This window comes from Oncorhynchus nerka, linkage group LG27 (genome assembly GCF_034236695.1).
Source record: "Oncorhynchus nerka isolate Pitt River linkage group LG27, Oner_Uvic_2.0, whole genome shotgun sequence".
In the NCBI taxonomy this organism is placed as follows: Eukaryota; Metazoa; Chordata; class Actinopteri; order Salmoniformes; family Salmonidae; genus Oncorhynchus; species Oncorhynchus nerka.
The window spans coordinates 98,235,855-98,263,533 of record NC_088422.1 but is presented as its reverse complement, the minus strand read 5'-3'; the positions used below and the strand labels follow the sequence as shown (position 1 = coordinate 98,263,533).

The 27,679-nt window shown below is 46.9% G+C and overlaps 1 protein-coding gene across 1 annotated transcript; it reads right to left on the bottom strand.

Moving 5' to 3' along the window:
• Positions 1-745: 745 nt before the first annotated feature.
• On the bottom strand, positions 746-27,673 carry LOC135565407 (WASP homolog-associated protein with actin, membranes and microtubules). Its single transcript, XM_065012415.1, has 11 exons — positions 26,991-27,673; positions 18,080-18,253; positions 12,785-12,935; positions 11,796-11,965; positions 10,133-10,301; positions 7,962-8,149; positions 6,956-7,042; positions 6,523-6,618; positions 5,995-6,421; positions 5,415-5,572; positions 746-2,870 (listed from the first exon to the last, which is right to left on the bottom strand). The coding sequence occupies exons 1-11, from the start codon at positions 27,567-27,569 to the stop codon at positions 2,709-2,711; spliced, it is 2,361 nt and encodes a 786-aa protein (XP_064868487.1). The 5' UTR covers positions 27,570-27,673; the 3' UTR covers positions 746-2,708.
• Between the last annotated feature and the right edge of the window lie 6 nt (positions 27,674-27,679).

Here is a 27,679-nt window from a genome sequence, read left to right as displayed (position 1 = left end):
TATCCTGGATAGTGTGTTTGTCTATGTCCTAACCCCCCTCCCTCCCCATCACAGTAATAACATGTGTATCCTGGATAGTGTGTTTGTCTATGTCCTAACCCCCCCCTCCCTCCCCATCACAGTAATAACATGTGTATCCTGGATAGTGTGTTTGTCTATGTCCTAACCCCCCCCCCCCCATCACAGTAATAACATGTGTATCCTGGATAGTGTGTTTGTCTATGTCCTAACCCCCCTCCCTCCCCATCACAGTAATAACATGTGTATCCTGGATAGTGTGTTTGTCTATGTCCTAACCCCCTCCCCCCTCCATATCACAGTAATGACATGTGTATCCTGGATAGTGTGTTTGTCTATGTCCTAACCCTCCTCACCCCCCCTCCCCATCACAGTAATAACATGTGTATCCTGGATAGTGTGTTTGTCTATGTCCTAACCCCCCCCTCCCTCCCCATCACAGTAATAACATGTGTATCCTGGATAGTGTGTTTGTCTATGTCCTAACCCCCCCTCCCTCCCCATCACAGTAATAACATGTGTATCCTGGATAGTGTGTTTGTCTATGTCCTAACCCCCCCCCTCCCTCCCCATCACAGTAATAACATGTGTATCCTGGATAGTGTGTTTGTCTATGTCCTAACCCCCCTCCCCCTAAACTGGAATGATCAATTATTAGTGTGTTTTCCCCCATTTATAAAGAGAATCTCTCCTGGACAGAACAGTTGTAAAAGTGTACTTACAGAAACCTTATTCAACAACAGTTTATTGGTGAATGACAGCTCGTAATAACTTACAGTCCCCAAGGCACTTGAGCATTAATGACATAACGTTCTCTCTTAAAAATAACACTTAACACAGTCGAATGGAAACTGGGTTTGACAGTTTACAATAAAATATTTAAATCAGTGCACTGGCGCTGGTTCATACATCCGGACATGTTCCAGGCCACCTACATCGCGGTCGCGCACCAAATCTTACATATTCAATCACTCCTTTCTAGGGAGTTTTTCCTAGCCACCGTGCTTCTACACCTGCATTGCTTGCTGTTTGGGGTTTTAGGCTGGGTTTCTGTACAGCACTTTGAGATATCAGCTGATGTACGAAGGGCTATATAAATACATTTGATTTGATTAATTTGTCTAAAAGACGCTGCTTGCTTTCGCAGGGCAGTCTGGAACACGGCCTTTTGTGTCTCCGTGACAACCCGGTCAAATCAAGTGCAATGTAATAACGTAGCATCATTAGAAATACTAGGGTGAAGTTGGCCCCCTAGACACTGACCCAAGGCCAGTTTTAGATTATTCCCCCATAATGGTTAAAGGTTGGGATTGGGGGGAGAGGAGGCTGATCCTAGGGCTGTTGTGCCTACGGGGTCAACTTCATCCTACTGTTTTAGTTCATGGTGGGAAACTGGGTAAAGCTCTATTCTGTTCATGAAGGGTCATACTTAAAGGGTCATTTTATCGTCACGGCGATTAATATGGCGTTGTAGGACACAGAGTGCACAGTCATCAACATTTCAGTTTTCCTCATCAAAGTAAATGTGCCGGAGTTGGCAAAACGAGCTCATTTTCATCCGTAGATAAAATCCTGAAGCAGAAACAAACAAAAAAACGATAAAATAAATGATTTCACCTTCAATGGTTTGTCAGTTATGCTATGAAGGGGGGACACCAGTTCCAACTGGCACTAGACAAACAAAACATTAAGGGAGATGTAGTGTAATACGATGACAAACTGAACCGCATTACACGGTAAGGTCTACCACCTGTTCTATTAGAACACTCTGCAGGGGCCTGCAACCATAGACACAGAATCTATTCCTTTCTATTTCTAGATGTGTCTCTCTCTCTCTCTGTCTCTCTCTCTGTCTCTCTCTCTCTCTGTCTCTCTGTCTCTCTGTCTCTCTCTCTCTCTCTGTCTCTCTGTCTCTGTCTCTCTGTCTGTCTCTCTCTCTCTCTCTCTCTCTCTCTGTCTCTCTGTCTCTCTGTCTCTCTCTCTCTCTCTGTCTCTCTCTCTCTGTAAAGCAGTTGGACAATACTTCAATGTCAAGTCCTCATGAAAATCTGGAATTGGTGGGAGCTTTTTAGCCAGATAACACAGCTAGTTTCTAAGCTTGGTGAAAAAGAGGCTGTAGCCTTGAACCGTGGTAACAGGTGGTGGATATTTGGGCACAGTGCTTTAGTTAAACATTTTCAGGGTGTTTAAGACACGATCTCTTCTCTATGGATCAAGTTTTACGTCAAACAGTAAACCTGCATAATCACACGACTAAACCATTGGCAACATGGTTAACCTATTGATTAGTGAATGTTTTGATTTGTACGTGTGTGTGTGTGTGTGTATACAGTGGGGAGAACAAGTATTTGATACACTGCAGATTTTGCAGGTTTTCCTACTTACAAAGCATGTAGGGGTCTGTAATTTTTTAAAATCATAGGTACACTTCAACAATGAGAGACGGAATCTAAAACAAAAATCACATTGTATGATTTTTAAGTAATTCATTTGCATGACATAAGTATATCTACATGTTTTGTAAGTAGGAAAACCTGCAAAAATCGGCAGTGTATCAAATACTTGTTCTCCCCGCTGTATAGACACACACACACACACACACACACACACACACACACACACAGTACGCCTGCTTTATGGATGTGTCCATGCGTGTCCGAGTGTCTGTCTGTCCGTGCATACGTCTCCTCTCAGCTGTCCCACTCAGCCGAGGGCGTGTTGTCCTCTCCTCTCTCCTCATCTTCATCATCCGAGTCGGAGGAGACCTTCTTCATCCTCTGCATGGCTGCCTTGATGCTCCTCTGCAGATCTGTGTCCCTGCTGCCCTGGGGCAGGGGCACCGCTGGGACCACCTGGAGGGGACATCACAGAGCAGGGTCATCAGGTTAGCCAGTGGGACCGGTTCAGAGGGCTACCCATCATTTCAAGTGTTTGTCACGTGCACTACTACAGTGAAATTACTTTCTCTTTTTTAAATTGGACCTTTATAGGCAAGTCCGTTAAGAACAAATTCTTATTTTCAATGACGGCCTAGGAACAGTGGGTTAACTGCCTGTTCAGGGGCAGAACGACAGATTTTTACCTTGTCAGCTCGGGGGTTTGAACTTGTAACCTTCCGGTTACTAGTCCAACGCTCTAACCACTAGGCTACCCTGCCGCCCCTTTATCAACAATGCAGTAATTAATATCAGTAGAAATCCATAACATGAATAAAGACCAGAAATAGAAATAAGAACACAAGTAGCTATATACAGGGTCAGTTCCAGGGTCAGTAGCTATATACAGGGTCAGTTCCAGGGTCAGTAGCTACATACAGGGACAGTTCCAGGGTCAGTAGTTATATACAGGGACAGACAGTTCCAGGGTCAGTAGTTATATACAGGGACAGACAGTTCCAGGGTCAGTAGTTATATACAGGGACAGACAGTTCCAGGGTCAGTAGTTATATACAGGGACAGACAGTTCCAGGGTCAGTAGTTATATACAGGGACAGACAGTTCCAGGGTCAGTAGTTATATACAGGGACAGACAGTTCCAGGGTCAGTAGCTATATACAGGGCCAGTTCCAGGGTCAGTAGCTATATACAGGGCCAGTTCCAGGGTCAGTAGCTATATACAGGGACAGTTCCAGGGTCAGTAGCTATATACAGGGTCAGTTCCAGGGTCAGTAGTTATATACAGGGACAGTTCCAGTACCATATTTAAAATAGAGCCCCACAGTGCAGTTGTGAACACTTAAAATAAGGTCTGTCTTAAGTGTAGGTGTACCCTGTCTTAAGTATAGGTGTACCCTGGGTGTACCCTGTACCCTCGGTGTACCCTGTCTTAAGTGTAGGTGTACCCTGTACCCTCGGTGTACCCTGTCAGGCGTTCTGATAACCAAGTCTCTCTCAGACAAGGTGATTGTTATCAATATATTCATCTTCATTTACTCTCAGATTCTAAAATGCTAATTAGCATCAAAATAGACATCATGCAAAACTACAAATCCCTGCTAGCTCCTGCAGGTTGTCTCTGACACCTTTACTAACAGGTATTGATCCTGCAGGTCGTCTCTATCCGACACCTTTACTAACAGGTATTGATCCTGCAGGTCGTCTCTATCTGACACCTTCACTAACAGGTATTGATCCTGCAGGTTGAGGGGGGTGTAAATCGGTCCAGAGGGGTTCCTATAGAAGTCATGTATCAGGGGGTGTAATCGGTCCAGAGGGGTTCCTATAGAAGTCATGTATCAGGGGGTGTAATCGGTCCAGAGGGGTTCCTATAGAAGTCATGTAGCAGGAGGTGTAATCGGTCCAGAGGGGTTCCTATAGAAGTCATGTAGCAGGGGGTGTAATCGGTTCAGAGGGGTTCCTATAGAAGTCATGTAGCAGTGGGTGTTATCGGTCCAGAGGGGTTCCTATAGAAGTCATGTAGCAGAGGGGTTCCTATAGAAGTCATGTAGCAGGGGTGTAATCGGTCCAGAGGGGTTCCTATAGAAGTCATGTAGCAGGGGGTGTAATCGGTCCAGAGGGGTTCCTATAGAAGTCATGTATCAGGGGGTGTAATCGGTCCAGAGGGGTTCCTATAGAAGTCATGTATCAGGGGGTGTAATCGGTTCAGAGGGGTTCCTGTAGAAGTCATGTAGCAGGGGGTGTAATCGGTGCAGGGGGTGTAATCGGTCCAGAGGGGTTCCTATAGAAGTCATGTAGAGGGTTGTGGTGGACACAGAGCAGGTCACTTTGATAAACATTCAGAAATAACTTTATATTCTGGCTCATCAAGAAAGTTCAACTTGAACAATTATTTATGCCGTGATCTTTCCAAACATTTCAAGTCACTTATTGAGCCATTAAGTAGCTTCATGGCTAACTCCTGCACATTGTCATTAATGTCATGTAACATAGCTTCATGGCTAACTCCTGCACATTGTCATTAATGTGATGTAACATAGCTTCATGGCTAACTCCTGTACATTGTCATTAATGTGATGTAACATAGCTTCATGGCTAACTCCTGCACATTGTCATTAATGTCATGTAACATAGCTTCATGGCTAACTCCTGTACATTGTCATTAATGTGATGTAACATAGCTTCATGGCTAACTCCTGTACATTGTCATTAATGTGATGTAACATAGCTTCATGGCTAACTCCTGCACATTGTCATTAATGTGATGTAACATACATTAACTCCTGCACATTGTCATTAATGTGATGTAACATAGCTTCATGGCTAACTCCTGCACATTGTCATTAATGTGATGTAACATAGCTTCATGGCTAACTCCTGTACATTGTCATTAATGTGATGTAACATAGCTTCATGGCTAACTCCTGCACATTGTCATTAATGTGATGTAACATAACTCCTGTACATTGTCATTAATGTGATGTGATGCCTGATGCTGACCTTGCGTAGTTTGACCCCAAGTCTGATGGCAGACATGATGTTATCCCTGAGGTCACCACCGGAGGGCGCCAGGCCGGGACCAGGAGGGGCAAGGGGCTGGACACGACGCAGCCTGACCTGACCACGCTGTAATGATGCCAACACCTCGTCCATAGAACCTGGAGGGAGAAGGAGCAGGGAAAGACAGGTGAGAGAGAGAGAGAGAGAGAGAGAGAGAGAGAGAGGAATGGAGAAGAAGAGTGGGAGAGAGAGAATGAAGAAGTAGGGGGAGACAGGTGGGAGAGAGAGAAACGAGACAGAGAGAGAAGTAGGGGAAGAAAGGTGGGAGAGAGAGAAACGAGAGAGAGCAGATATGGAAAGAGAGTAGAAGCAGGGAAAGAAAGGTGGGAGAGAAACAAGAGAGAGCAGATATGGAAAGAGAGTAGAAGCTGTCAAGAGAGCTGTCACAAGGTGCAGCTACAGTAGAAACTTGTAGAAGACAGAGAGTTTCCCTTTTTACAACAGTAGGAGAAATAATGAGCCGGGACAAGTAGCTACTGCATCAGAAACAGACCGGCACTGGAAGGTGGATCATTCTCACCTAGGTTCTGCTTCAGGGTCATTTTGGCAGGGAAGGGTGCGGCCTCTCTCTCACTGAGAGGCATGGGGGAGTCCCCTACCTCTGTCTTACAGGGGGTGAGGGCAGGGAGGGGTGGAGGGGGAGGAGGTGGGGGTAGGGGAGGGGGAGGAGGAGGGGGAGGAGGAGAGGAGGTCTGAGGTGGGGGTACAGCTGTAGTGGGAGATGTAGTTGGCAGAGGCGAAGGAGGAGGGAGAGGAGGAGTGAAGATTTGGACGGGGATGTCTTTCGGTTTGAGTTTCCTGGGGGTCTTTCTGGGGGCGGCCCCATTAGATGAAGGGGAGGGGCCGATGCTAATGATTGACAGAGGCTGGGAGAGGTCGGAACACTGCGGCTCCCTGGCAGCCATCTTGGATCGTGGAGTCTTCAGGACGTAACTTCCCTGTCGCTTCTACAGGAAAGACAGCAGGAAAACACTTCAGCAACACATCCTTCCCATCTTCCTTTAGTCCCTCCATCCATGAGAGGATAAGTGATGGGTTGACTGATTACCTCTCTGAAGGAGCGGAGTCTGCTCAGGGTTCTCTCTCTCTCCTGGTCCATCCACTCCTTCCTCCTCTCTTCCTCCTCTCTCCTCTTATCTCTCTTCTGGAGGGACACGGAGGGAAATAAGACAAGACTGGTGGAATCAACTGAGATAGTTACCTCACTGCTTTAGGAACATTTTAGGTAGCTATAGAAGAGACCGAAACAGAGAGAGAGCTAGAGAGAGAGACGCACACATACAGAGAGAGAGAGAGAGAGAGAGACAGAGAGAGAGAGACAGAGAGAGAGAGATCATGTAAACTGAGGATGGTGTCTCCAGTGTGGGTGTTTCCGTGGGTGCGTTTGCCTTCGTTACTATGGTAACTCACCAGGGCTACTCTGTGGTGCTGGGTAAAGGGAACCTTTAAGAGCGTGTGTGCATGTTGTCATGGTAACTCACCAGGGCTACTCCGTGGTGCTGGGTAAAGTGAGTGGAGCTGTGCTGGGCCAGACGGTGCTTCTGCTCGTTAGCCTCCACACACTGATCCTGTAACACCACACACCATGTTACACACACACACACACACACACACACACAACACAACAGACACCACATTACAACACATGAGGCGTTAAGATAGAACAGTCTAAATGTTTAGGAGGAACATTATTACAGGTTTGTCAGGAAGGGGCACACCCCCTGGTACCTTCTCACTGTGGAGGTAGGTTAACACACACACACCCCCTGGTACCTTCTCACTGTGGAGGTAGGTTAACACACACACACACCCCCTGGTACCTTCTCACGGTGGAGGTAGGTTAACACACACACACCCCCTGGTACCTTCTCACTGTGGAGGTAGGTTAACACACACACACCCCCTGGTACCTTCTCACTGTGGAGGTAGGTTAACACACACACACACACCCTGGTACCTTCTCACGGTGGAGGTAGGTTAACACACACACACCCCCTGGTACCTTCTCACTGTGGAGGTAGGTTAACACACACACACCCCCTGGTACCTTCTCACTGTGGAGGTAGGTTAACACACACACACACCCCCTGGTACCTTCTCACGGTGGAGGTAGGTTAACACACACACACCCCCTGGTACCTTCTCACTGTGGAGGTAGGATAACACACACCCCCTGGTACCTTCTTACGGTGGAGGTAGGTTAACACACACACACCCCCTGGTACCTTCTCACTGTGGAGGTAGGTTAACACACACACACACCCCCTGGTACCTTCTTACGGTGGAGGTAGGTTAACACACCCACACCCCCTGGTACCTTCTCACTGTGGAGGTAGGTTAACACACTCACCCTGGTACCTTCTTACTGTGGAGGTAGGTTAACACACACCCCCTGGTACCTTCTTGTTGTGGAGGTAGGTTAACACACCCCCTGGTACCTTCTTGTTGTGGAGGTAGGTTCAAACACACCCCCCCCCCCCAGGGTACCTTCTTGTTGCGGAGGTATGCGCGGCGGGCACAGATGTTCCCTCTCTTGGCTTCCAGCTGCTGTAGGCATCGCCCCAGGTGATTGACAGGTGAGTGGGTGGGGTCTAAAGGTGCAGCTGTCTGTGATAGGCTTTGGAGCTCCTCTGGATCCTCACACACATCATAATACACCACCTCCTCTTTCAGCTCTGAAACACACACCATAACACACCACCTCCTCTTTCAGCTCTGAAACACACACCATAATACACCACCTCCTCTTTCAGCTCTGAAACACACATCATAATACACCACCTCCTCTTTCAGCTCTGAAACACATACCACCTCCTCTTTCAGCTCTGACACACACACCATAATACACCACCTCTTCTTTCAGCTCTGAAACACACACCATAACACACCACCTCCTCTTTCAGCTCTGAAACACACACCATAACACACCACCTCTTTCAGCTCTGAAACACACACCATAACACACCACCTCTTTCAGCTCTGAAACATTCTACATATCTCTGTAGACACAATCTGATAAGCAGACATCTGTCGCTTCCCATCTCCTCTTCCTCTGTTGTTCTCTCCCTCCTCCCTGTTGCTCCCTCTCTCCTTCCTCTCCTTTCTCCCCCTCTCCCTCCCCCCGCACTCCTCTCTCTGTCGCTCCTTCTCTCCCTCTCCCCACTGTCGCTCCTTCTCTCCCTCCCCCTCCTGTCTCTCTCCCCCTCCCCCCCACTCTGTTGCTCCTTCACTCCCTCCCCCGCACTCCTCTCTCTGTCGCTCCTTCTCTCCCTCCCCCACTGTCGCTCCTTCTCTCCCTCCCCCTCCTGTCTCTCTCCCCTCCCCCACTCTATTACTCCCTCCCCCGCACTCCTCTCTGTCGCTCCCTCTCCCCCTCCCCCCACTCTGTTGCTCCTTCACTCCCTCCCCCGTCTCTCCTTCTCTCCCTCCCCCACTCTGTTGCTCCATCTCTCCCTCCCCCACTGTCACTCCTTCCTCCTCTGCAGCTCCCTCCCCCCACTGTCGCTCCTTCTCTCCCTCCCCCACTGTCGCTCCTTCTCTCCCTCCCCTCCTCCTCTATCGCTCCCTTCTCTCCCTCCCCCACTCCTCCCTGTCGCTCCTTCTCTCCCTCCCCCCCTCCTCCTCTATCGCTCCTTCTCTCCCTCCCCCACACTCCTCCCTGTCGCTCCTTCTCTCCCTCCCCCCACTGTCGCTCCTTCTCTCCCTCCCCCTCCTCCTCTATCGCTCCTTCTCTCCCTCCCCCGCACTCCTCCATGTCGCTCCTTCTCTCCCTCCCCCCACTGTCGCTCCTTCTCTCCCTAACCCCCTCCTCCTCTATCGCTCCTTCTCTCCCTCCCCCCGCACTCCTCCCTGTCGCTCCTTCTCTCCCTACCCCCTCTTCCTCCTCTATCGCTCCTTCTCTCCCTACCCCTCTTCCTCCTCTATCGCTCCTTCTCTCCCTCCCCCGCACTCCCCACTGTCGCTCCTTCTCTCCCTACCCCCTCTTCCTCCTCTATCGCTCCTTCTCTCCCTCCCCTGCACTCCTCCCTGTCGCTCCTTCTCTCCCTCCCCCTTCTCCTCTATCGCTCCTTCTCTCACTCTCCCCACACTCCTCCCTGTTGCTCCTTCTCTCTCTCACCCCAATGCCGCTCCTTCACTCCCTCCCCCTCCTGTCTCTCCTTCCCCCCTCTATCGCTCCTCTCTCTATTTTGCTCCCACTCTTTCACCCTCCTTTTCTTTTGCTTTCTCTCTCTTTTCATCGGGGAAGAACAATGAAGTGGTAGGGGGTTGCTGCCTTCCTCTCTCATGTTATAAAAATACATCTAGACTCTAGAGCCAAGTACTCGAAGCCCTGCCAAGGATGGCAGACAGAAACACACACTCACACCCTTGGAAACAAACAGTATTTTCCCCATGGGCAGTAATTAAGGAATTCACATGCAGAAAATCTGCTTTTGTGACATGATTTGTCATCCAGTGACGCAGCAGAAGTAGATCTCTATCTAGGGACAGTAGAGGATGCCTTTTTGCTCTTCTCGAACCACAGAAATCTGAACATGTCGGACTGTGAGACTGCCATCTTCAGAGTCATTTGAAAAAAACGTTTAACATTTTGCATTGCATTTTGTATATGTATATGTGTGTGTGTGTGTGTGTGTGTGTGTGTGTGTGTAACCTACCTTTGATCTGGCGTCGCAGGGTGTCGATCTGAGCGACCAATAGAAGCTCTTCGTTCTTGAGGATCTCAAACTTGGCATCGTAGAGTTCTAGCTGAGCCTCGTAGTACAGAAGCTCTAGATTATCTACAGTTTCTGGACCCCTCTGGTCCTGGCCAGACAGACCTCCCATCTAGGATACAATATAGAACACTATGGTTATAACAGCTCCAGTATGGTTATAACACTACATAAGTCTAGGATACAATATAGAACACTATGGTTATAACAGCTCCAGTAAAAAAATCCCAGAACCACACGGGGGGACCTAGTGAATGACCTGCAGAGAGCTGGGACCAAAGTAACAAAGCCTACCATCAGTAACACACTACGCCACCAGGGACTCAAATCCTGCAGTGCCAGACGTGTCCCCCTACTTAAGCCAGTACATGTCCAGGCCCGTCTGAAGTTTGCTAGAGAGCATTTGGATGATCCAGAAGAAGATTGGGAGAATGTCATATGGTCAGATGAAACCAAAATATAACTTTTTGGTAAAAACTCAACTCGTCGTGTTTGGAGGACAAAGAATGCTGAGTTGCATCCAAAGAACACCATACCTACTGTGAAGCATGGGGGTGGAAAAATCACGCTTTGGGGCTGTTTTCCTGCAAAGGGACCAGGACAACTGATCCGTGTAAAGGAAAGAATGAATGGGGCCATGTATCGTGAGATTTTGAGTGAAAACCTCCTTCCATCAGCAAGAGCATTGAAGATGAAACGTGGCTGGGTCTTTCAGCATGACAATGATCCCAAACACACCGCCCGGGCAACGAAGGAGTGGCTTCATATGAAGCATTTCAAGGTCCTGGAGTGGCCTAGCCAGTCTCCAGATCTCAACCCCATAGAAAATCTCAGCCCCAAAACATCACTGCTCTAGAGGAGATCTGCATGGAGGAATGGGCCAAAATACCAGCAACAGTGTGTGAAAACCTTGTGAAGACTTACAGAAATGTTTGTCCTCTGTCATTGCCAACAAAGGGTATATAACAAAGTATTGAGATAAACTTTTGTTATTGACCAAATACTTATTTTCCACCATAATTTGCAAATAAATTCATTAAAAATCCTACAATGTGATTTTCTGGATTTTTTTTTTTCATTTTGTCTGTCATAGTTGAAGTCTACCTATGATGAAAATTACAGCCCTCTCTCATCTTTTTAAGTGGGAGAACTTGCACAATTGGTGGCTGACTAAATACTTTTTGCCCCACTGTATGTTTCTGCATATCGATGTTGGATGAAAAGCTCTGATCTCCAAAAACGGTTCTATTTTCCCATTTAAGAAACATAGAGTTACAAAAGTTGAGATGCTATTTTCTTGTTCCTAGAGTTGTGAGATGTTCAGAACCCAGACTAGTGTTGGTAGTTGACACACGTAGACATACAGCTGGAGGTGTAGCTGTCTGTCTGTCTGGGGAATTCTCTGTTCACACTCAGCTCTATAGAAAGATCAAAGACCCGGAAAGAGAGAGCGACAGAGCTACAGACACAGCTACAGACAGAGCTACCGACAGAGCTACAGACAGAGCTACAGACAGAGACACAGCTACAGACACCCCCAGGGAATCTGATCAGATAGGAATACCAATCCAGAGAATGGCCTTTTAAAAACACACACACACAGTACCTTCTCTCTGATGGTGTGTTTCTTGCGGTGCAGACACATCTCAGTTGCTCTCATGTGTTGCAGGGTCTCTTTAGCCAGCAGGAAACGCAGCTTCTCCAGTCTAGGAGCTGCTGAGGCCCAGGAGGCCTGACCAAAACCACGCTTATCCTCCCCCATCACACGCAGCATACCTGGTCACACAGATCAACCACACAGACGGGTTCATTTGGCACAAGGTTTCCCCTGAGGAGGGGGGGCAGCTGAGGGGGTCTGGAGAGCGGCTCTAAAAGGGGGGCAGCTGAGAGGGTCTGTGGAGAGCTGCTATAAGGGGGGGCAGCTGAGAGGGTCTGTGGAGAGCTGCTTTAAGGGGGCAGCTGAGAGGGTCTGTGGAGAGCTGCTATAAGGGGGGGGCAGCTGAGAGGGTCTGGAGAGCTGCTCTAAAAGGGGGCAGCTGAGAGGGTCTGGAGAGCTGCTCTAAAGGGGGGCAGCTGAGGGGGTCTGGAGAGCTGCTCTAAAAGGGGGGCAGCTGAGGGGGTCTGGAGAGCTGCTCTAAAAGGGGGCAGCTGAGGGGTCTGGAGAGCTGCTCTAAAAGGGGGCAGCTGAGGGGGTCTGGAGAGCTGCTCTAAAAGGGGAGGCAGGGGGGCACCTGAGAGGGTCTGTGGAGAGCTGCCATAAGGGGGGCAGCTGAGAGGGTCTGTGGAGAGCTGCTATAAGGGGGGGCAGCTGAGAGGGTCTGTGGAGAGCTGCTATAAGGGGGGGCAGCTGAGAGGGTCTGTGGAGAGCTGCTATAAGGGGGGCAGCTGAGAGGGTCTGTGGAGAGCTGCTATAAGGGGGGCAGCTGAGGGTCTGTGGAGAGCTGCTATAAGGGGGGCAGCTGAGAGGGTCTGTGGAGAGCTGCTATAAGGGGGGGGCAGCTGAGAGGGTCTGTGGAGAGCTGCTATAAGGGGGGGGCAGCTGAGAGGGTCTGTGGAGAGCTGCTATAAGGGGGGCAGCTGAGAGGGTCTCTCTACCTCCAAGGGCTTTGGATGTTTCTATGAAGTAGCTGACTGTGATGTCCTGTATGGAGGAGACTGCATCCTCTCCTCTCCTCCTCCACTCCTCTGCCTCTCTCTCCAGTGCTGCTATCCTCTTAGGACCCAGCTCCTCCTCATCCAGAGACTTCTGATAGGGGCCAGGAGAGAACAGAAGAAAGGCTTTACATTCTAGAACAGCGACATCAGGGAGGGGGTTAGAACAGCGACATCAGGGGAGGGGATTAGAACAGCGACATCATCGGGGGGGAGGGGGTTAGAACAGCAACATCAGGGGAGGGGGTTAGAACAGCAACATCATCGGGGGGGGATTAGAACAGCGACATCGGGGGGGATTAGAACAGCGACATCAGGGGAGGGGGTTAGAACAGCGACATCAGGGGGGGGGAGGGGGATTAGAACAGCGACATCGGGGGGTTAGAACAGCGACATCAGGGAGGGGGTTAGAACAGCGACATCAGGGAGGGGGGATTAGAACAGCGACATCAGGGAGGGGGGGGTTAGAACAGCGACATCAGGGAGGGGTGGGGTTAGAACAGCGACATCAGGGAGGGGGGATTAGAACAGCGACATCAGGGAGGGGGGTTTAGAACAGGGAGGGGGGTTTAGAACAGCGACATCAGGGAGGGGTGGGGTTAGAACAGCGACATCAGGGAGGGGTGGGGTTAGAACAGCGACATCAGGGAGGGGATTAGAACAGCGACATCAGGGAGGGGGGGGGGTTTAGAACAGCGACATCGGGGTTTAGGACCCAACTCCTCCTCCAGAGACACTGTGGCTGTGTTTAGACAGGCAGACCAATTCTTTTCCAATATTCTTTTCACTAATTGTTTTTTTTTTACTGATCAGATCAGCGTCACCAATTCATTGGCCTGCCTGTTTAAAACGCAGTAAGAGGGACACAGACATACACTACATGGTCAAAAGTATGTGGACACCTGCTTGTTGAACATCTCATTCCAAAATCATGGGCATTAATATGGAGTTGGTCCCCCCCCCTTTGCTGCTATAACAGCCTCCACTCTTCTGGGAAGGCTTTCCACTAGATGTTGGAACATTGCTGCTATAACAGCCTCCGCTCTTCTGGGAAGGCTTCCCACTAGATGTTGGAACATTGCTGCTATAACAGCCTCCGCTCTTCTGGGAAGGCTTCCCACTAGATGTTGGAACATTGCTGCTATAACAGCCTCCACTCCTCTGGGAAGGCTTCCCACTAGATGTTGGAACATTGCTGCTATAACAGCCTCCACTCTTCTGGGAAGGCTTTCCACTAGATGTTGGAACATTGCTGCTGTAACAGCCTCCACTCTTCTGGGAAGGCTTTCCACTAGATGTTGGAACATTGCTGCTATAACAGCCTCCCCTCTTCTGGGAAGGCTTCCCACTAGATGTTGGAACATTGCTGCTATAACAGCCTCCACTCTTCTGGGAAGGCTTTCCACTAGATGTTGGAACATTGCTGCTATAACAGCCTCCACTCTTCTGGGAAGGCTTCCCACTAGATATTGGAACATTGCTGCTATAACAGCCTCCACTCTTCTGGGAATGCTTCCCACTAGATGTTGGAATATTGCTGCTGTAACAGCCTCCACTCTTCTGGGAAGGCTTCCCACTAGATGTTGGAACATTGCTGCTATAACAGCCTCCCCTCTTCTGGGAAGGCTTCCCACTAGATGTTGGAACATTGCTGCTATAACAGCCTCCACTCTTCTGGGAAGGCTTTCCACTAGATGTTGGAACATTGCTGCTGTAACAGCCTCCACTCCTCTGGGAAGGCTTCCCACTAGATGTTGGAACATTGCTGTGGGGATTTGCTTCCATTCAGCCACAAGAGAGTTAGTGAGGTCGGGCGCCGATGTTGGGCGGTTAGGCCTGGCTCGCAGTCGGCGTTCTAATTCATTACAAAGGTGTTCGATTGGGTTGAGGTCAGGGCTCCTGTGCAGGCCAGTCAAGTTCTTCCACACCGATCGACAAACCATTTCTGTATGGATCTCGCTTTGTGCATGGGGGCGTTGTCATGCTGAAACAGGAAATGGCTTTGCCAAACATTTTGCTATAATGTCATTGTATGCTGTAGCGTTAAGATTTCCCTCACTGGGACTAAGGGGCCAAAACCATGAAAAACAGCTCCAGAACATTATTCCTCCTCCACCAAACTTTACAGTTGGCACTATGCATTTGGGCAGGTAGCGTTCTCCTGGCATCCGCCAAACCCAGATTCGTCCGTCGTACTGCCAGATGGTGAAGCGTGATTCATTACTCCAGAGAACGTGATTCCACTGCTCCACAGTCCAATGGCGGAGAGCTTTACACCCCTCCAGCTGACGCTTGGCATTGCACATGGTGATCTTAGGCTTGTGTGAGGCTGCTCGGCCATGGAAAGCCATTTCATGAATCTCCCGACGAACAGTTCTTTTGCTGACGTTGCTTCCAGAGGCCAGTTTAGAACAAGGTAGTGAGTGTTGCAGCCGAGGACAGATGATTTTTACACGCTTCAGCACTCAGCGGTCCCGTTCTGTGAGCTTGTGTGGCCTTTGACGAACTGACTTGTTGGAAAGGTGGCATCCTATGACCATGCCACGTTGAAAGTCACTGAGATGTTCAGTAAGGCCGTTCTACTGACAACGTTTGTCTATGGAGATTGCGTGGCTGTGTGTTTTTTCTATTTTTATACACGTGTCAGCAATGGGTGTGGCTGAAATCCCAGAATCCGCTCATTTAAAAAGGTGTCCACATAATTTTGTTTACATGTTGTATAAGGGTTTAGGACAAAACCACTGAAAGTCCGGGTGTCTCACAACCACGATGAAACAGCACAGCTTTTCCCTTCACGTTTCAAAAAGAGAAATTAGCGGTGTTCACAAATGAGTTGACTTGGGCACAAAAATAACATGAACATGATAATAGAATTCAAAACGTTGATTAATTTGACTTCTGTGAACGTGACAGAGCATATTTTGTAATTCTAAATGAGTGAAATGTGTCTTTGTGACCTCAGCTTGGTGATAGAGACCAGAGCATATATCTTTAATTCTAAATGAGTGAAATGTGTCTTTGTGACCTCAGCTTGGTGATACAGACCAGAGCATATATCTTTAATTCTAAATGAGTGAAATGTGTCTTTGTGACCTCAGCTTGGTGATAGAGACCAGAGCATATATCTTTAATTCTAAATGAGTGAAATGTGTCTTTGTGACCTCAGCTTGGTGATAGAGACCAGAGCATATATCTTTAATTCTAAATGAGTGAAATGTGTCTTTGTGACCTCAGCTTGGTGATACAGACCAGAGCATATATCTTTAATTCTAAATGAGTGAAATGTGTCTTTGTGACCTCAGCTTGGTGATAGAGACCAGAGCATATATCTTTAATTCTAAATGAGTGAAATGTGTCTTTGTGACCTCAGCTTGGTGATACAGACCAGAGCATATATCTTTAATTCTAAATGAGTGAAATGTGTCTTTGTGACCTCAGCTTGGTGATAGAGACCAGAGCATATATCTTTAATTCTAAATGAGTGAAATGTGTCTTTGTGACCTCAGCTTGGTGATAGAGACCAGAGCATATATCTTTAATTCTAAATGAGTGAAATGTGTCTTTGTGACCTCAGCTTGGTGATAGAGACCAGAGCATATATCTTTAATTCTAAATGAGTGAAATGTGTCTTTGTGACCTCAGCTTGGTGATAGAGACCAGAGCATATATCTTTAATTCTAAATGAGTGAAATATCTTTAATTCTAAATGAGTGAAATGTGTCTTTGACCTCAGCTTGGTGATAGAGACCAGAGCATATATCTTTAATTCTAAATGAGTGAAATGTGTCTTTGTGACCTCAGCTTGGTGATAGAGACCAGAGCATATATCTTTAATTCTAAATGAGTGAAATGTGTCTTTGACCTCAGCTTGGTGATAGAGACCAGAGCATATATCTTTAATTCTAAATGAGTGAAATGTGTCTTTGACCTCAGCTTGGTGATAGAGACCAGAGCATATATCTTTAATTCTAAATGAGTGAAATGTGTCTTTGACCTCAGCTTGGTGATAGAGACCAGAGCATATATCTTTAATTCTAAATGAGTGAAATGTGTCTTTGACCTCAGCTTGGTGATAGAGACCAGAGCATATATCTTTAATTCTAAATGAGTGAAATGTGTCTTTGACCTCAGCTTGGTGATAGAGACCAGAGCATATATCTTTAATTCTAAATGAGTGAAATGTGTCTTTGACCTCAGCTTGGTGATAGAGACCAGAGCATATATCTTTAATTCTAAATGAGTGAAATGTGTCTTTGACCTCAGCTTGGTGATAGAGACCAGAGCAGTTGGCTGGCTGTATTCCACCTTGTATCAAAAACTCCTGAGCAGACGGTGTGTCTCTGGTTCACGCTAAATTACAATCAACCAGTGTGTGTGGGGTGTGTGTGTGTGTGTGTACGAGCGTGGGTTTCTGCGTAGTATGAGTCGGCGTAGTGTGTCAGCATAGTATCTCCATCTGGTAGAGCCCTGCCAGTTCTCTCATGTCTCTGAAGGGAGGGGTGTGTGTGTGTGTGTGTGTGTGTGTCTCTCCACCTACCAGTATCTCCATCTTGTATAGCCCTGCCAGTTCTCTCATGTCTCTGAAGGGAGGGGTGTGTGTGTGTGTGTGTGTCTCTCCACCTACCAGTATCTCCATCTGGTAGAGCCCTGCCAGTTCTCTCATGTCTCTGAAGGGAGGGGTGTGTGTGTGTGTGTGTCTCTCCACCTACCAGTATCTCCATCTGGTAGAGCCCTGCCAGTTCTCTCATGTCTCTGAAGGGAGGGGTGTGTGTGTGTGTGTGTGTCTCTCCACCTACCAGTATCTCCATCTGGTAGAGCCCAGCCAGTTCTCTCATGTCTCTGAAGGGAGGGGTGTGTGTGTGTCTCTCCACCTACCAGTATCTCCATCTTGTATAGCCCTGCCAGTTCTCTCATGTCTCTGAAGGGAGGGGTGTGTGTGTGTGTGTGTGTCTCTCCACCTACCAGTATCTCCATCTGGTAGAGCCCAGCCAGTTCTCTCATGTCTCTGAAGGGAGGGGTGTGTGTGTGTGTGTGTCTCTCCACCTACCAGTATCTCCATCTGGTAGAGCCCTGCCAGTTATCTCATGTCTCTGAAGGGAGGGGTGTGTGTGTGTGTGTGTGTCCACCTACCAGTATCTCCATCTTGTAGAGCCCTGCCAGTTCTCTCATGTCTCTGAAGGGAGGGTGTGTGTGTGTGTGTGTGTGTGTGTGTGTGTGTGTGTGTGTGTGTCCACCTACCAGTATCTCCATCTTGTAGAGCCCTGCCAGTTCTCTCATGTCTCTGAAGGGTTGCAGCAGGTACTGGTAGAAGGTGGTTGCTACGGTGACCAGGTCCTGGTAGGCTAGGTCCTCCTCGTGGTAGATCTGTAGCAGTAGAATCATTCTGTCTGCACCTCCATGACTCTGAAGGATCTGTCAATCAATCAATACATTCTATTATATTAGGCTAATCACTCAAATTATATTTACACGAAACAGACTAGCGTATTACAGTATCTCACGTTTTCAAAAAAATAAAATATGATGTATTTGTCAGGTGACTGGCCAGTTCACTTTATGACCTGTGGAATGAACTCCGGCCAACGTCAGGTGAAGCAAGAAGTTAAAGTCCAGAGTCACTGACCTGTATGAAGTCCTTTATGTACCAATGAACAACATCCCAAAACTATACCTTAAGTCTTCTCCCAGAGCTAGGCTAATGCCTTTAGCTCAGTGAACTAACACAGTCCTGTAGCCCACAGATGACCATGGCCTGGTTACTGTTCGTTATGATGACAGACAGATATATAGGTCTTGTTTTATTTATCTCTGAAGATCTATTCTACCACGACTTTGATGTGGACTTAGTGTCCCCCTGTTCTGGATCTATTCTACCACGACTTTGATGTGGACTTAGTGTCCCCCTGTTCTGGATCTATTCTACCACGACTTGATGTGGACTTAGTGTCCCCCTGTTCTGGATCTATTCTACCACGACTTGATGTGGACTTAGTGTCCCCCTGTTCTGGATCTATTCTACCACGACTTGATGTGGACTTAGTGTCCCCTGTTCTGGGACTTGATGTGGACTTAGTGTCCCCCTGTTCTGGATCTATTCTACCACGACTTGATGTGGACTTAGTGTCCCCCTGTTCTGGATCTATTCTACCACGACTTTGATGTGGACTTAGTGTCCCCCTGTTCTGGATCTATTCTACCACGACTTGATGTGGACTTAGTGTCCCCCTGTTCTGGATCTATTCTACCACGACTTTGATGTGGACTTAGTGTCCCCCTGTTCTGGATCTATTCTACCACGACTTTGATGTGGACTTAGTGTCCCCCTGTTCTGGGACTTGATGTGGACTTAGTGTCCCCTGTTCTGGATCTATTCTACCACGACTTGATGTGGACTTAGTGTCCCACTGTTCTGGATCTATTCTACCACGACTTGATGTGGACTTAGTGTCCCCCTGTTCTGGATCTATTCTACCACGACTTGATGTGGACTTAGTGTCCCACTGTTCTGGATCTATTCTACCACGACTTTGATGTGGACTTAGTGTCCCCCTGTTCTGGATCTATTCTACCACGACTTGATGTGGACTTAGTGTCCCACTGTTCTGGATCTATTCTACCACGACTTGATGTGGACTTAGTGTCCCACTGTTCTGGATCTATTCTACCACGACTTGATGTGGACTTAGTGTCCCACTGGACTTAGTGTCCCACTGTTCTGGATCTATTCTACCACGACTTGATGTGGACTTAGTGTCCCCCTGTTCTGGATCTATTCTACCACGACTTGATGTGGACTTAGTGTCCCCCTGTTCCAGTACTCAGTGTGCTGCAGCTGATGCTATCGTGAGTCAGATGTTCATTCCAGCAACGTGTGTGTGTGGCGGACCAGCCCCCCCGAAGTGACTCTATGGGACCATCTAATTTTACCCCACCACAGTAAAATGGCCCTGACGTGATACATCCTAAAGATAATTTGGGCTAAACTGGAGTTTATTCAACTAGATTCCCCAGATATGTAAGGAGTGAGTGAGTGGTGGAGAATATGTAAGGAACACATGAGTAGTGGAGAATATGTTAGGAACACATGAGTAGTGGAGAATATGTTAGGAACACATGAGTAGTGGAGAATATGTTAGGAACACATGAGTAGTGGAGAATATGTTAGGAACACATGAGTAGTGGAGAATATGTTAGGAACACATGAGTGGTGGAGAATATGGTAGGAACACATGAGTGGTGGAGAATATGGAGAATATGTTAGGAACACGAGTGGTGGAGAATATGTTAGGAACACATGAGTAGTGGAGAATATGTTAAGGAACACGAGTGGTGGAGAATATGTTAGGAACACATGAGTAGTGGAGAATATGTTAGGAACACGAGTGGTGGAGAATATGGAGAATATGTTAGGAACACGAGTGGTGGAGAATATGTTAGGAACACATGAGTGGTGGAGAATATGTTAGGAACACATAAGTGGTGGAGAATATGTTAGGAACACATGAGTAGTGGAGAATATGTTAGGAACACATGAGTAGTGGAGAATATGTTAGGAACACATGAGTAGTGGAGAATATGTTAGGAACACATGAGTAGTGGAGAATATGTTAGGAACACATGAGTAGTGGAGAATATGTTAGGAACACATGAGTAGTGGAGAATATGGTAGGAACACATGAGTAGTGGAGAATATGTTAGGAACACAAGTGGTGGAGAATATGGAGAATATGTTAGGAACACGAGTGGTGGAGAATATGTTAGGAACACATGAGTGGTGGAGAATATGGAGAATATGTTAGGAACACATGAGTGGTGGAGAATATGGAGAATATGTTAGGAACACGAGTGGTGGAGAATATGGAGAATATGTTAGGAACACATGAGTGGTGGAGAATATGGAGAATATGTTAGGAACACATGAGTGGTGGAGAATATGGAGAATATGTTAGGAACACGAGTGGTGGAGAATATGTTAGGAACACATGAGTAGTGGAGAATATGTTAGGAACACGAGTGGTGGAGAATATGTTAGGAACACATGAGTAGTGGAGAATATGTTAGGAACACGAGTGGTGGAGAATATGTTAGGAACACATGAGTGGTGGAGAATATGTTAGGAACACATGAGTGGTGGAGAATATGTTAGGAACACATGAGTAGTGGAGAATATGTTAGGAACACATGAGTAGTGGAGAATATGTTAGGAACACATGAGTAGTGGAGAATATGTTAGGAACACGAGTGGTGGAGAATATGTTAGGAACACATGAGTAGTGGAGAATATGTTAGGAACACATGAGTAGTGGAGAATATGTTAGGAACACATGAGTAGTGGAGAATATGTTAGGAACACATGAGTAGTGGAGAATATGTTAGGAACACATGAGTGGTGGAGAATATGTTAGGAACACATGAGTAGTGGAGAATATGTAAGCAACCGATCTGTTTGAGTTAAAGCCATCGATTATATTAATGATTTGATCAAAAAAGATCTCACATCAGATTTTGACTGGTGATGAAATTCATCATTACTGGCCATATATTGGCAAGCATAAGGAAAAAAATCTAAGAGGATGTTAATTCTAGAACTAATTGTCTCTACGCAAGTCCGGCTAGTTCGCCTCTACGCAAGTCCGGCTAGTTCGTCTCTACGCAGGTCCGGCTAGGTCGCGGTCCGGCTAGGTCGTCTCTACGCAAGTCCGGCTAGGTCGTCTCTACGCAGGTCCGGCTAGGTCGCGGTCCGGCTAGGTCGCGGTCCGGCTAGGTCGCGGTCCGGCTAGGTCGCGGTCCGGCTAGGTCGCGGTCCGGCTAGGTCGTCTCTACGCAGGTCCGGCTAGGTCGCGGTCCGGCTAGGTCGTCTCTACGCAAGTCCGGCTAGGTCGTCTCTACGCAGGTCCGGCTAGGTCGCGGTCCGGCTAGGTCGTCTCTACGCAGGTCCGGCTAGGTCGCGGTCCGGCTAGGTCGCGGTCCGGCTAGGTCGCGGTCCGGCTAGGTCGCGGTCCGGCTAGGTCGCGGTCCGGCTAGGTCGTCTCTACGCAGGTCCGGCTAGGTCGCGGTCCGGCTAGGTCGTCTCTACGCGACACACAGAGAGGTGTTAGAACGGATTATTTGACTTGACGTGGGATCCAATTCTTCCTTTACAACTCAATCATTTCTATATCCACTTGTGATGGCTATATAGACTACATTTGTGAATGATTATTATTATTTTGTATACAGATTGCTAGACTAAATGTAATGGCTCCTGTTACTCAAATAATAGTTGTTGTCCTATACGTACTGCATATGGCTAAGTCCATCTGAATGTATAGACGTGTGTACTATGATATCACTGCCTTGTTTCTCACAGAATGGCTTGAGAACCTTCACCATTGGTATGCTAATGTTGGGTGCTGTAAACTGAGATGCTACACTTCATTACAAACTGCTTGTGAAACCAACTCTTACGCTTTTGATTTAGATTCCGAGTTGCAAGTTAAATCAAAAACAACTTTCAAGCGAGAATTGTTTTGAGATGTATGGTTATTTTGTTCTAATTTTCAAGGCAAATCCATTTCCTCTCAAAGGGAAGAGTTAAATTAAAAAGATATACTGTATTTTATGATGCAGTGAGCTCTGATCATCTTTTGACTTTATAAAACCACATCTGAAGTTGCTGTTGACAAACCCAATCAGATAAACACACTATTTAATGTTCAAAATATTGAATGAATCTGTGATGTCTTGGCATACCTTTAGTCTCTGTGTTTTGCTCTAACAAAGAAGAACGGAGCATTCCTTCCTAGCTTGCATGCAGGAAGGTGTTACCGAAGGACATTTACATGTCTGAAGCAGAAGAACGGAGCATTCCTTCCTAGCTTGCATGCAGGAAGGTGTTACCGAAGGACATTTACATGTCTGAAGCAGAAGAACGGAGCATTCCTTCCTAGCTTGCATGCAGGAAGGTGTTACCGAAGGACATTTACATGTCTGAAGCAGAAGAACGGAGCATTCCTTCCTAGCTTGCATGCAGGAAGGTGTTACCGAAGGACAACTACATGTCTGAAGCAGAAGACAATGCTACCGGTCAAAAGGACCCACCTGAAGTGACGCTGCTCGGACCCTGAACTGCTGGTTCTGAAGACGGTCTACAGTGACTACAGTCCCGTCCAGTTAACACTTCTTCTGTCTGATCCAGAATCAAGGGAGTTCAATGGAGAATTATGTAGGGCTTCCGAGCCCCCGAATGTGACTCATTACGCTTTATGTAAAAGGTTGTATTGTCTTCTCAGGAATTCAGCCTTCTCTGTGCTGCTCTCAACCATCCTCATTCTGTCAAAACTCTGGGAAGCTGTCATTACATCCTGTAAGGTCTGATATCTGATTGGAGGTTAACTTTACAGTAATGCTATTGGTCAACAAATCCAATGTTATAAAGGGAACTCTTGGGGCCTTTTAGGTTATGACCCCCTCTCTCCTCTCTCTCTTCCTGTCTGATCTAGAATAATGCCTTGTCATGTTAGTATTGTGTTCATACTTCAGCTGTATGCCTTGGTGGTGAATCCATTCTTTAGACAGAGTAATTACATATCTGCCTTTGATATGGACAATTAGTATTCCTGTCTCGACCTTTATGACAGTGACTTACTGGGTTTGCAATACTGTGTGTGTGTGTGTGTGTGTGTGTGTGTGTGTGTGTGTGTGTACAAGAGGCGTCACTACAGTCCCTGGTTCGAATCCAAGCTGAATCACATCCGGCCGTGATTGGGAGTCCCATAGGGCGGCGCACAATTGGCCCGGCGTCGTCCGGGTTTGGCCGGTGTAGGCCGTCATTGTAAATAAGAATTTGTTCTTAGCTGACAATAAATAAACATATGGGTCAAAGCTTTCCTTAATTTTGGGTCAGTCAGTGGTCAGGTATTCTGCCACTGTGTACTCTCTGTTTAGGGCCAAATAGCATTCCTTAAGTTTGGGTCAGTCAGTGGTCAGGTATTCTGCCACTGTGTACTCTCTGTTTAGGGCCAAATAGCATTCCTTAATTTTGGGTCAGTCAGTGGACAGGTATTCTGCCACTGTGTACTCTCTGTTTAGGGCCAAATAGCATTCCTTAAGTTTGGGTCAGTCAGTGGTCAGGTATTCTGCCACTGTGTACTCTCTGTTTAGGGCCAAATAGCTTTCCTTAAGTTTGGGTCAGTCAGTGGTCAGGTATTCTGCCACTGTGTACTCTCTGTTTAGGGCCAAATAGCATTCCTTAATTTTGGGTCAGTCAGTGGTCAGGTATTCTGCCACTGTGTACTCTCTGTTTAGGGCCAAATAGCATTCCTTAAGTTTGGGTCAGTAGTGGTCAGTATTCTGCCACTGTGTACTCTCTGTTTAGGGCCAAATAGCATTCCTTAATTTTGGGTCAGGTCAGGTATTCTGCCACTGTGTACTCTCTGTTTAGGGCCAAATAGCATTCCTTATGTTTGGGTCAGTCAGTGGTCAGGTATTCTGCCACTGTGTACTCTCTGTTTAGGGCCAAATAGCATTCCTTAATGTTGGGTCAGTCAGTGGACAGGTATTCTGCCACTGTGTACTCTCTGTTTAGGGTCAAATAGCATTCTAGTTTGCTCTGTTTTATTGTTAATTCTTCCCAATGTGTCAAGTAATTATCTTTTGTTTTCTCATGATTTGGTTGAGTCTAATTGTGTTGCTGTCCTGGGGCTCTGTGGGGTGTGTTTGTGTTTGTGAACAGATCCCCAGGACCAGCTTGCTTAGGGGACTCTTCTCCAGGTTCATCTCTCTGTAGGTGATGGCTTTCTTATGGAAGGTTTGGGAATCGCTTCCTTTTAGCATCTCTTTTCTGGATTTTGATAATTAGCGGGTATCATCTTAATTCTGCTCTGCATGCATTATTTGGGGTATTCTTACAGAATTATTCGTGCAGAGTCTGAATTGCCATTTTGTTTTATCTTGGTTGGTGAGTGTGCCCCAGACTTAACAACCATAAAGGGCAATTGGTTCTAGAAATTATTAAAGTATTTTTTAGCCAGATCCTAATAATTGGGATGTTGAATTGTGTTCCTTTTCATGGCATAGAAGGCCCTTCTTGCCAGGGAGAGAAGGCTCCTACCAAACTCTTGCCTTGTTTAAGAGCATGGAGGGAATAAGGAGAGAGACACTTTTTTTTTCTGCCTTTGAAACATCTTGGTTGTTGTTACCAAACTAATCCATTCCTGCACAGGGTTGTGTGACACTCACCTCACACCCACAGGATTAGAGCAGCATGGTACAGGGAATAAGGAGAGAAGAGTACTTTTTTTTCTGCCTTTGAAACATCTTGGTTGTTGTGTATATAGACACTGTACAGGCCTATATTCCTGCACAGGGTTGTGTATATAGACACTGTACAGGCCTATATTCCTGCACAGGGTTGTGTATATAGACACTGTACAGGCCTATATTCCTGCACAGGGTTGTGCATATAGACACTGTACAGGCCTATATTCCTGCACAGGGTTGTGCATATAGACACTGTACAGGCCTATATTCCTGCACAGGGTTGTGCATATAGACACTGTACAGGCCTATATTCCTGCACAGGGTTGTGCATATAGACACTGTACAGGCCTATATTCCTGCACAGGGTTGTGCATATAGACACTGTACAGGCCTATATTCCTGCATATAGACACTGTACAGGCCTATATTCCTGCACAGGGTTGTGTATATAGACACTGTACAGGCCTATATTCCTGCACAGGGTTGTACATATAGACACTGTACAGGCCTATATTCCTGCACAGGGTTGTACATGGATAATAGGGAGAGAAATCAAATCAAATGTTATTTGTCACATACGCCGAATACAGCAGGTGTAGACCTGGGAAATGCTATATTTACTTACAATCCCTTAACCAACAATGCAGTTAAAAAATTAGAGTTAATAAAATATGTACTAACTATATACATATATATATATTTTTTCAAGTAACAATAAAATGACACAACAATAACGAGGCTGTATACAGGGGGCACCGGTACTGAGTCAGTGTGCGGGAGTACAGGTTAGTTGAGGTCATTTGTACACAGGTAGGGGTAAAGTGACTGCATAGGTAATAAACAGCGAGAAGCAGCAAGTGTAAAAACTAAGTCATTGTATCTGCCGTTTGAACATCTTTATTAAGCCTATCTGCTTTAACACAGTTCATACCACGGCATTGTTGAATACTTGTCTCTGATTGGCTTGAAGACCATTCTAGAGCGTGCATTATTTTCCTATAATGCACGGTAATATCAGCACAGTAGAATTCAATGTTCTTACTTGCATGTTCTACTGAGATACTTTTTGAAAGCAAAAGTCAAATTGGAGAATTCAGTTGTGGAAAATGAGTAGGCTACCGGTATCTGACCCAAAAACCATATTAGTTGGGCTCTAATGCATGATGTCATTGGCTATTAAGTAGCCTAGTGGTTAGAGCATTGGGCCAGTAACCGAACCCCCCGAGCTGACAAGGTAAAAATGTGCCCCTGTTCCCCGGTAGGCTGTCATTGTAAATAAGAATTTGTTTTTAATTGACTTGCCTAGTTAAATTAAAATAATTATCCTAAAACTACTGTCAACATAGAAACAGAGAATGAATGACAGGCTAATGTCCCCGTTTCTAGCCAAGACCTCGGGGGAGAACACCTTGCAGGGTGATAACAACATGAGTAACAGGAATGAAGCCTGACTGGATAACCAACCGGCTGGGATTGGTCATGGTTTCCTTCTCACGTGGTGTCATATTGCGCAACAATAGTGACGACAGTGACACTGCATCTTTATTAAAACCCCTACGTGAACCAGGGTGAAAGGGCATCTATCCCAGTGTCATGAGGGTATTTAAAATGCCTAAATGTTGGACAGACATTTTTAGGGTTTACTCACAGTGACTTGATTTCTGGATAGTGGGGGCATCGGTAAGCAGAGTAGACTACCGGTATGCCTCATGGGAGCCCCCTGAGACTGCAGACTTTTGTTCCAGCCCATCAATGTAGCCTACTCCTGATTCAAATGAGCAATGGCGGTAGGCCTAGTGATTGGTTAGTGCTGGGTTGGAACAAAAGTTTGCAACCCATGTGGCTGGACCAGGAAGAACAGTGACAGGCCACAGCTTGTATACATCACTAATTCAAATTGGCCACTGACCTTTCTAAGGTGATCCTTAGCCCTGGTGACCTCATCCTGCATGGTTTTCCTCTTGAACTCCTGCATGTTCTCAAAGTACTCCTCGACATCTCGCTCGTCCTGCGGGAAAAGCGAGTCCAGCACTATCTTCCTGCCACAGATATCTATCGCAGTGCTGAAGTACTTCTCCAGCTGACGGCAAGGTGTATCCAGATCTCTCTCTTGATCATCTTGGTTGAATGTCCGATTGCTACCGAGAAAGATCATGTCCCAAATGTTACCCTCCTTGAAGTCCGACAGGTCGGGGAAAAAGGGTGCGACGACATCCCCGACCCCTGTAAACTGACGGTGGACATTTTTTAAGTCGTTAACAGAGAAGAGTCCGGCCCAGCTGGTTTCGGTTTCGCAGACAGCAAGCTGGTCTTTGCGCTTCTGTCGCTGGAGAGTTCTGTTGTGACAGGTGACCGCGAACTTGGACTCGATCACATTCCACTGAACGATAAAACCGAGCTTGAACGTCTCGTTTTCTTCGAATATGTTCGTTTTGATGGCGACCCAGCCGTCCAAGCTGTCCAAACGCTCGCAGTCTATGCTATTCATTTTTTTGTTGTTGTGGTAAACATGTAGCTAGCTAGCTAGCGAACTAAAACTTGTATTCCTCTGCCTTGTTTACAACGTCGGCCATTTGTAACGATGACGTAGTATTTCCC

Coding starts and splice junctions, on each gene's coding strand:
- LOC135565407 (XM_065012415.1), bottom strand. CDS start 27,569: ATGAATAGCATAGACTGCGAGCGTTTGGACAGCTTGGACGGCTGGGTC. Junction 11,966..12,784: donor AACATCCAAAGCCCTTGGAG/GTAGAGAGACCC, acceptor CTGTGTGACCAG/GTATGCTGCGTGTGATGGGG. Junction 10,302..11,795: donor AACACACCATCAGAGAGAAG/GTACTGTGTGTG, acceptor ATTGTATCCTAG/ATGGGAGGTCTGTCTGGCCA.